The sequence below is a fragment of the Lolium perenne genome, chromosome 4, assembly GCF_019359855.2.
Source record: "Lolium perenne isolate Kyuss_39 chromosome 4, Kyuss_2.0, whole genome shotgun sequence".
Taxonomy (NCBI): domain Eukaryota; kingdom Viridiplantae; phylum Streptophyta; class Magnoliopsida; order Poales; family Poaceae; genus Lolium; species Lolium perenne.
The window spans coordinates 332602789-332613816 of record NC_067247.2 but is presented as its reverse complement, the minus strand read 5'-3'; the positions used below and the strand labels follow the sequence as shown (position 1 = coordinate 332613816).

At 39.1% G+C, this 11028-nt stretch overlaps 1 protein-coding gene across 1 annotated transcript; it reads right to left on the bottom strand.

Annotated features, from left to right (window-relative positions):
• Positions 1–487: 487 nt before the first annotated feature.
• Positions 488–9801, bottom strand: LOC127296490 (MADS-box transcription factor 1). The gene is made up of 8 exons (XM_051326583.2): positions 9237–9801; positions 2614–2686; positions 2049–2110; positions 1873–1972; positions 1394–1435; positions 1257–1298; positions 902–1044; positions 488–765 (listed from the first exon to the last, which is right to left on the bottom strand). The coding sequence occupies exons 1-8, from the start codon at positions 9419–9421 to the stop codon at positions 669–671; spliced, it is 744 nt and encodes a 247-aa protein (XP_051182543.1). The 5' UTR covers positions 9422–9801; the 3' UTR covers positions 488–668.
• Between the last annotated feature and the right edge of the window lie 1227 nt (positions 9802–11028).

The window sequence follows — 11028 nt, the reverse complement described above, 5'->3', positions numbered from 1 at the left end:
AAGAGAAAAATGAAAAAAAAAGAGGTGTGTGTCACGCAAAACTCAAAACTGATCCCATGTGCATATGCACCTGGTATCCGGTATGTACAAAACATATTTTAATGATTTAGAAATTTTAAAAAAAAAGATTTTGCATGTAGAGAAATATGTTATATGTGTGCACGTAAAGTTTCACATAAAACCGACTTCTCGAGATATTTTTTTATCCTTTTTACACATGGTACAAAACATGTCAGTTTTTGCTGAAACAATTTTGTGAGCATGTAACTTGTCAAAATATACACGAGACTTTTTTGTATTTTTTAATATTTTTAAATATGTTCAAAATGCTTTTCAGATAAAGGGTGCAGATTCACCCGGGTGCAGAAACCTTACTCCGTATCTCCTACTGAGGAAGATAAATCAGTTTTCTACATTGTACAAAATGTATTATTTTAATCATGGAAAAATTCAGGAGCACACAAACATTAACTGTCCAGGATAACACTTGTGTGAGATATTTGTGTCTTTAGACGACATTTTATTTTGTAAGTTAGATTGTTTAATCAATCATTTTATATGCCCTTAGCATAGTAATACGGTAGATACAAACCACGTTGACCACACGAAAATATAAGAACTGGCATCCAGATTTAGCTACACACGGCACGCAGGGCCAGACCAACCAATCATATCCAACCTGCAGACGATCCAGGCTGTGCATTAGGGTGCTGAGAAGCCGTGTGATCTTCGTTGTTCAGCTGGTCCATGTAGTTTTGATGATACCTTCACAGCGGGAATACAATTCATTTAATCTTTGGGCCGATCAATCGATGAATGATATAATCGAGTTCTGGACACGTACTAAAGTTTGTAGGGCAGAGTTACAGCTCATTCTGAATTAGCAAGCAGAAAAACATACCCAATTTGCATGGAGGATTCATGTTCCTGGTGTTGAAGGAGTCCCGCATAAGGATCAATGCCATTCCCATTGGAGCTACTCTGCCCTCCTCCGTCTTGCCAGGACATATGGACCGCATTCTCTCCACAGCTCGTATCTTGCAACTGGCGCATACAAGAAATCATGTGTCAAAGAGTTCTTATTAGCTACTACGCATTTCGATCATCTTTCCTCCCTTAAAGTCATATATGTTTGTATGCAGTGTAGTTTGAAAACTTCATTGAGCATAGGCAGGTAAGCTGTATTAACAAAAAAGTTATCAAAGTTCTATATAGGGATCGAAAAAACTGTAGCTTGTAAGATCATTGATATTTACCTTCTTCCTCAGGTCTTTGTTTTGATCCAGCAATTCTTGCTCCTGCAAAACATCATTTTAATCAGCCATTAAATACACACTAGCAACATAAGGAGTGTGTAATGTTAGAATTAATTTGATCTCAAGTTCATCCTTGCCTTGCTTTTCAGATCAAATAGCTGATCAAGTAATACTTGATTCTGCAAAACATATGACAGTCAATTGTCATAACTCAGCACATATCACAATAAAAAAAACGCACATGTTTACGATAAAACTATAGAAAAATGTATATAGTAGAGAAGTATCACGATTTCAATCTTAAAATCTCTCATACATTTATGCCAAACTGTATGTTTAACCCTAACAGTGATGGAATTAACACCATTTGAATGATCTGAAGTCTGAAGTAGATAATTTTTTCATTCGTCATAACTCGTCATATGGTCCATATATTGTAATGCCTTTGCAATAACTCGTCATCTTTAGATGCAGACTGGAGGAGAATGTAATTTACCCCATTTTATTTGTTTTTCTCTTCTATTTCAATGTAAACAGTATACGTCTATAAAAGTAAAAAAACATCTGAAGCTGGTGACCTTTAACTTTCGTAACTAGAGATGTTCAAGTTTTCTACCTTTCTAGACCTGATATGCTTCAGGGATACATCTATTTGGTTCTCAATCTGCTCAAGGTCTTTCATGCTAAGTGGACCCAGATCTTCACCCAGAATATTTCTGTGATATGAGAACGAGGGCCGGTAAGTAAGAGCAACAGTGTAAACAGCAAAAGTAACTACTTAGCACCATCTACCTTTGTGAACTCTGAAGAAATTCAACTCTGGTCTTCAGCTTCAGATATTCCTGGTAATTAATCTAGTTTCAACAAGAATAGAATGGACCAGTACATGGAGCGTTAGTTCACATGATATAACAATTACAGGAAAATGAAGAATCTAAAAGGTGCAGAACAATACACATATTGCAAAATAAACAAGATAGTAGAAAAATAATGTGGTGTCCCAACAAATGGGAAGCTTAGAAGTATTAAGAAATAAGGAACTGCATGGTAACTCCATGTTTCACTAGCTCTTTTGTTAATAATAGTCCGAAAACGTAAGGTATTGCTCTAGATATTATTCCATGAGATAAAAAAAATATGATGTAGTGAATAAATGGTAATAATATATCATTATTATTTAGCATAAAAATGAATGTTTAGCATGAAACAAACATATAATAGTAACATATTAGAAGACAGAGGAATAGTGTACAGAAATAATTGTCATCAAAGAGACATAGCTGGTTTCTAACTAAACTCTGGAGTCTCTTACATAAATGCATTATATCTAGGAACTAGTGGCACTTATGAGGCTTACTTCATTTTCCACCGGAGGTCCTTCCTGTGAATTGTAGTTGCAGGTGCGGTATCTCTCAAGTGTTTTGTACATGCTGATCACATAAAAAATCAAGCAAAACAAATTATACTGTGGCCATTGGCACATGCTTTTTGCTCCTTCGCTGATTGATCTTGATCCTATTAGATCCGTGAACTGTAATAATTATAACTATGCTATCAATAAGGAAATGAAAAGGCCATCTGCATTGTTTTGATGATGAGACTTGGTTGTGCCCCCATTTCAAAAAAAAATTATACTGTGATCTGTGCAAAAATTTAAATACATTTCACGCCGAATACACATATAGGAAAAGCTAGTAAACTGGAAATTGTAAGGTATACTTCCATATAGCATATGAATTTTTGTGATATTTGACTACTCATACGGCCTTTATGTAAGAAAGATATATTCTAAATGGAGTTGTCACCTTGCATGAAACTATCCATGAGTAACATCGTAAAAAGATAAATGGTGTAATCCTAAAAATTGACTCTGAAAAAGCTTATGATAAATTTAATTGGTCTTTCCTTCAGCAAACACTCATGATGCAAGTTTTTTAGCTAAGTGACGCGAGCTCTAATCCATAACTTTATTTTCGTAGAAAGTGTTGCCATCAGAGTCAATGATGACGTTGGTAAGTACTTCCAGACGGAAAAAAAATTAAGGAATGGCGACCCATTATCACCCGTATTTGTTATTTAACATTGTGGCTGATATGCTAGCTATCATTATAGAGTATGCCAAGGCTGATGGAGAAATTAAAGGGGTATCCCTCACCTTGTTGATGGTGGACTATCTATTCTGCATTATGCCGATGATACGACTATGTTTATGAAACATGACATTGAGAAAGTGAGAACTCTAAAATTAATTATAACAGCTTCCGAACAATTATCAGGGTTGAAAATTAGCTTCCATAAGAGTGAAATGTTTTGCTTTGGTGAGGCCCAAGATGATGCCAACCTATATGATAAGCTTATTTCTTGTGTTATTGGTCAGTTTTCAATTAGCTACTTAGGCATTCTGATTCATTTTTGGTGGCTTAAAACTGTTGAATGTAAGCATGTCAAGGAAAAACTTCAGATGCGGCTGATAGGAAAATTACTATCTTTGAATGGAAGATTGGTCCTCATTAATTTGGTACTAACCAATATGGTATTATACATTATATCATTATTCCAGTTTCCCAAAGGAGTCTTGCATCAATTGGACTATTTTCGATCAAGGTTTTTTTTTTTTGGCAAATGGATAGTGAGAAGAAGAAATACTGGTTTACAAAATGGAATGTTGTTTGCCGTCCAAAATGCCAAGGGGGACTTGGTGTTCATGACCTTGAGGTTAATAAAACAACTATGTTAGAAAAATGGTTGGCTAAACTGCTAATGAAGATGTGGTTTGGCAGACAATACTAAGATGAAATTATGTTGGCTCACTTGTGATTTCTCATGTTTTTTTTTTGAAACATGGGGATTCACACTTTTTGGCTAGCCTTATGGCAACGAAGAGACACTTATTCCCATTTGTCTCTTTCTCTATTAAGGATGAATCTGAGTTTAGATTCTGGGAATACAAATGGCTAGGTAATGCCACTCTCCGAGAACAATATCCAGCTATATACAATATTGTGCGTCGCAAGGGTGATATCTTAGCTAAGGTGATGGAATCTAATCTACCGTGTGTGACTTTCAGAAGAGATCTTAGCAGGCCCCACCGGATAGATTGGAACGCATTCCTACATCATTTGGCTTTCGTCCAACTGTCAAATGGAGCAGACGAGTTCCGCTGGAATCTAGCGGAGAATGGAAAGTTCTCAGCGGATTCAATATATAGAGCGTTGATTCACCCTTAAAATCCAGTAAATAATATTATGAAAATATGGAAGATGAAGATACAATTACAAACAAAGGTTTTCGTATGGTACCTTCGTCGTGGGGTAATCCTTACTAAGGACAACCTTGCAAAACACAACTGGCAGGACAGTAAAAAGTGTGTATTTTGGCATCACGATGAGACAATAAAGCAGTTATTCTTCGAATGCCATTTTGCAAGATCTATATGGTCAATCATCCAATTAGGTTCTACCTTATACGTGCCACAAAGAAATGCCAGTATTTTCGACTAGTGGCTTAATGGGGTGGATCTTAGTTTTAAACTACTTATTAGGGTGTGGGAGCTTGCCATTATTTGGTTGTTATGGATGTGTAAAAATGATAACATGTTTAATGATAAAACAATTCTTCTCTTATGCAGTTTACCTACCGGTGCAGTGCTTTGCTCCGTTCATGGTCGTATCTTCAGCGTATGGAGAACTGCGACCTCTTTACGGAGGTGTCTACATGGTTGAAGGGCACGGCGAGGGAGTTTATTATCCAATATGGATGACATCATAAGCTCGGGAATGGTCCTTCGTCACCTCAGGAGTCGATACAACATCACGATGTTTGTGTATCAAGACTTTTATTTTGTTGTTTCGTTCTATGGATGTGCAAAATCTCAAAGGTAAATTATTACTGACACACTTAATTTTCATCGGCATAGTCTTTGTCGACACTTAAGGTACTACAGTGGGTCTCCGCCACAAGAAGAAGCATAGACTGACTCCTTGGAACATCATAAGCTCTCTTTCTTTGAAATACCAAAAGGGTTAGGAAAAGACTGAATTTTTTTAGATCAAAGTTTTTTTTGGCAATGTGATGACCATAAGAAGAAGTATATACTGACTCGTTGGAACATCATATGTCGACCCAAAGATCAAGGTGCCCTAGGTGTGGAAGCGCCGGAGATAAAAAAAAATTGTTTACTCAACAAGTGGCTTTTTAAACTGCTAAATGAACAGGGTGTATGGCAAGAGCTTATAAAAAATAAATATGTTCATTCAAAATCGCTATCCCAAGTTAAGACAAAGCCTATGGATCCCTCCTTTTTGGCGCGGTTTGATGAAATCGAAAGATGATTTTTTTCAAACGCAGGTCCTTCACGGTAGGTAATGGAGAAGAAACTCGTTTCTGGGAAGATACATGGCTTGGGAATACGCCTTTCTCCCAACAATATCCCTCCCCATATAACATTGTCCAACGGAAACAAGTTTCGGTTCCTTATGTTATGTCACAGGTACCTTTAAACATAGGTTTTAGAGAGGCACTTGAGGGAAACAGGGAGGATAGATGGACACACTTATGCAGCCGCTTAATCAGTGTTAATTTGACCACACAACCAGATGTTTTATCTGGAAGTTAACAACATCTGGCATTTTTTTGGTCAAATCTTTGTATCTAGATTACATGAATGACCACACAAAGTTTCTTCGTAAATACATTTGGAAGATGAAAGTACCACTTAAAATTAGAATTTTTATGTGGTTCTTGCATAAGAAAGTTTTGCTTACTAAAGATAATTTAGCAAAGAGGAACTAGCAAGGGAGTCGTACATGTTGTTTTTGTGATCAAGATGAAACAATACAACTTTTATTTATCGCTTGTCCCTTTGCAAAAATGGTATGGCGTGTAGTCTATATGACTTTTAATATTACCCCCCCCCCCCCACCCCCCCGGCGCAAATATTACGAACTTGTTTGGGAATTGGTTAGCGAAGATAAAGTGCACGTCAGAGTTGGTGTATGTGCTTTATTACGGGCCATGTGGAATACTCGGAATAATTATATTTTTAACAATGCAAAATCAACTTCTTTATGCAGGTAATACCAATGGCTACGAATTGGATCCGTATGTGGTCCTTCCTACAACCAATGGAGAAACGCAGAGATTTGGATATTGGGTGCAACTGACTAGAGAAGATTGCACGGGATATATACAACCAGTTTAGCTGGCGTTTTGATCTTAGATTAACATGGTAGCGCAGAGTTGCCACATGTTTTCTCTTGTTTTTAGATGGTTGATTCATGTCCCAACCCTATGTGACCCATGATGTAATCTTTTGTGATACTTACATTTAAACTTAATAATCATCAATAAAAGTTGTATGCATCACTCAATGCAGAGCCTGGGTCGAGAGTCTCCATTTCAAAAAAAAACATTGGGTCTCCGCCAAGTCATAATGAAACCCTCGTAAGAGCATGTATAATGGTAGAGAAGCCTCGGTTTCTCTTAGGTGTCCACGTCACCACGAGAAGACACTAAATATAGGTGTTACAATACATATCTCTTATTGTCATATCTAGAAGTTAATGGGAATCTAGTAGGAAATTAGATTAATAAGGGAAGACATATAGTACAATATATGGAGAAAATATCCTCCTCTTATTTTCTAAGAAAATAGCCTTCTCTTGTTTCGAGTTATACATACTGATTTATTCGAACACTGCTATTTTACTTTAATATGTTTAGTAATATTTAGATTAAGTGTACACATAACATTATACTACGACATAATGTGGCAGATTTTTGGTTGTAGGAATATATTTCACTAGAAATGAGTTCACCGCGTAAGTGCTTAAAATGACATGTATTATGAACTACAACAAGCTAGTATGGTTAAAAACTGTAAGGACCTAAACAAAAGCAAGCATATCTATATCTATATATCTATATTTATATATATGCATATAATTCACAAGTATGGTGTCATTCAAGAGATATATTAGTATTCTAGAGAGAGAGTACTCGGTGTTGGAGCGTGGCATGATGTACTCGCGCAGGATGGTGGTGTTGTCTTGTGCCATGGTGACGCCGATGGCTAGTCTAGCAATGTTAATACTTTTATCCTTGTCCTGGAGTTGGGTTAGTGATTGATGGTGTCGGCGACTTCTGGAGCATGTGCATCGATGGATGTTCAGGGTCCGCTGGGCTGTTTTTTGCTCCCGCTTTGTGTAGCCTCCAGTTTTTAAAATGATGTGTGTAGCTACAAGGTCAAGGAAAGCGGATCCTACATGTTCACCCCCTTCATCAAGCTCATAGGTGTTGCGAGAATTGGAGTTTTAATTTATCTAATTGACTGGAGGGTGTGGTACAAGTGACTCTATGTCAAGCAACTGGTGCATGTTCATTTAGAACAGTGACCTAAGCAGAACTTTATTTCATGACCTATGAGCTAAACAGAACTTCCAATCCCATTCAATTTTTTATCATCAAGTATTAGGAACAAAGGAAAAAATATAATTCAGCACTAATTGTAGTATAATAAGTGAAGCATGAACCTGAAGGTGCCGATTTAGTACATCTCTCAGAGATTTATGGTTTCAGCAGAAACTCAAATCTTGTTTGTAATGCTTAACGTGATAAGATCAGCCTTTTACGGAATCATGTGGAGATTCAAGGTTTCCATTTTATTAATCTACACACCATTCAGATTATCAGGAAGGCCAGCCATAGTTGCTTAGGATAAAGCAAATTCCATCAAGGATCGTGAATTTCTGAAAATGTTGTGCACCTGAAGTGTTTTTTCAAACTGGCTTTCCAATATACACGATTTTACAAGGCTAAGTGTTGCGCAAGATGGTTATAATAAATACCTCAATTTCAAACAGCTGTGATCGATCCTCATTAGAAAACGAAACAAATCCGAACGGACGTTGTTCTTCATGCACGTAAACTTCAAAGTAGTATTGTACGTGCCTGCATCTATCAGTTTCATCACGTGGGTACAAACAACCCATTCCAATCAGTATATTGCATGCAAAGCTGGGCTGCTAGCTATGCTTGACATGACGTTCGATGGAAAATGTCACTTGATATCTGATGTACGGTTGGGCAGTCAGAGAGAGCACACAGCACCGAGTGGATCTACACAGGGCTCAATGAAGATGGGTGAGATTTTTGGGCTGCAGCTGCTACCTTCAATATGGAACAGTAATGATGGAACAGTAAGATAGACTACGTACCAACTTAATCTGAGCTTTGTGTACGGCTAGAACAGAAACTTGGGGTCTGTGTAAGTGTTACGTACATGCATGGGCACACGTGCGGGGTTGCTTGTTTTAGCACTGGATGCATGAGTGAGCAAAGTAAAGATGGATCAGCGGGTAAGCATAAACGGGTACTGCAAAGGACCAACGAAACAGAAGCTCTAAAGAAGGAAGGAAGATGCGGCAAGTTTACTCGAAATGGGCTTGCCGATTATAGCAAGCGCTCCAGGGTGTGTACTTCTTTTGATGTGTGTACGTGCAGGTCAGCTATCTGGTACAAATCTACCTCAGGTTCGATCTGATTTATACAGATCGGTCCAGTGCCTAATATAACCGGTTTGATTTTTAAAGCTCTGATAATCAGGAAAAAAATCTTAACAAGTAGATCTTGCCGCTTATCAAAAGGAGGCCAAAATAACCACAGAAAAGATGAACAGATATGGTAGAAACGAAGGATATACTACAAAATAGAGTGAGAGCGTGTACGATAAAGATCGATCCAGATGCAAGTGATGAATCTAAAACACAAGCCAAATTTGATAATCCTTGAAACCTGCTCCCATAAAGGCAAGCAAATAAACCAAAGAGGGGAAAGTACTGGCTAACTAATAAAAGGATTAAAGGGGCATTTCGATGATACAGCCCAAACATGGATGTGTTTTCTGTTAGCTGTGTTACTTACTGAGGACGGAGGCGACCGATCTATGCATGCACGGAGGTTTCAAAGGGCGTTGGTACGTACCACGATGAGCTGGAGAACTCGAAGAGGCGGCCGCGGCCGGAGAAGATGATGAGGGCGACCTCGGCGTCGCAGAGCAGCGAGAGCTCGTACGCTTTCTTGAGCAACCCGTTCCGGCGCTTGGCGAACGTCACCTGCCGGCTGATCTTGTTCTCGATCCGCCTCATCTCCACCTTCCCACGACCCATCTTCCTTCTTCTTCCGCTCTCTCTTTCTCTTCTCCTTTCTTCTCTCTCTTTCGTGTTACTTTACCACAGGCAGCAGAGAGGGGTCTGATCATATGCTTGTTCGGTGCGCCTTAAGTCCCTCTCTCTCTGTACTCACATGCTCCATGCCTCTATCTACTCAATCATATCAGAAATTAACTCTGAATCAGCACAAATCACTAGCTCGACCACCCGTTTGCGTCTGTCTGTCTCTCTCAGTACTGTAGCTTTGTGGGTGGTGGTAGGGTGGGGCAGGGTGCGTGAGTTGATTGATGAGTAGTTCGGCACCCACACGCGAGACCCCTCGCTGGCGCCCGAACAGTACGTAGCGATGATAATTTCCACGGCTTGGAGAAGGAGCAGGATAGAGGCGAGAGAAGTGTTTGTACGAACGAATGGCAGTATTAAAGGTAGCCGCACGTCATGCATCCCGATCGAGCTGGCAGATGGTCAGATGGATAACTCGAGCTCGATCTACCGAGAGGCGGGAGAGGACGGGCGGCACGTGTCGACGAGCGTGTGGATGAACAGCCGAACCCACGGCCTCCCTGGGAGCTAGGGCTTTAGCTTCGTAGGACTTCGATCGCTGGTAGTAGGACTTGGATGGTGGGGCTTTGCTATCTGTCAGCGCTGTGAACTATCTTCCTTTTTCACTCTGGCAATAGCTCTCTTTTGCTGCTAGCTGTTCGACAGTGATCCTGTTGCTTGTTTTTATCGTCTGAAATAAAAGCCACAAAGTGCAGGATGCCTGACAGGTTTCCGGGATTTATGGGCCTCCTTGGGTTAAGGAGTACTACGAAGGCATATCCCTGTTTGAAAGGGGAAAAAAAGAATTTCTTTTTGAAGATTCTCAAAAAGGAAACAGACCCTCTTCCAAGACATAGTTTTTTTTTTGAATGGTTTCCAAGACATAGTTTCGGCCACATCCATCATGCAACCATATGTCAGTGACTATAGCTAAATCAACTCAGAGGCTGTCATTCTCCATCTCATTTTAAAAAATATTTGCATCAAGGTAGAGGCTTGGATCAAATGGTTCTTAATGTTGACCTAATAGTTACTTCTTGTTGCATGTCCTCCGAAAACTAGATAAAATTACATCCCTTAGATGAATACAACAGAAACATTACAGGTCAATGTTGACAAACTATTTTTTCGATAAAGGGAATATATTAATATCATAAGATACCAATTACACCCAGCCTTTGCAACAACGCAATACCCTAATGGTATAGATGCACACAACTAAAAAAGAGGACTAAGAAATAAAAGCCCCGCTACAGTATTCCAGCATCTAGCAACAGAAATGCTACCACCACCAAGACAATACCTGAATTTCAGACTCTCCAAAGCGACGCCTCCAAGAAGCGAACAGTGCACCAGCATCGTCATCGCCCGATCAAAGATCTTAGGTTTTCACCCGAAGATAGTCCCCACTCTCAGAATAATGGCTTCAACAAGATCATTGCCAGGCACAACCAATTAAGCCCAGACCTTGGATTTTTACCCTGAAAGGTAGGACTCTGAACTTCACATGTGTTGTCGACCCCAGTTACATACCACTGTTGTGAAGCCCAGGACAACAAGAA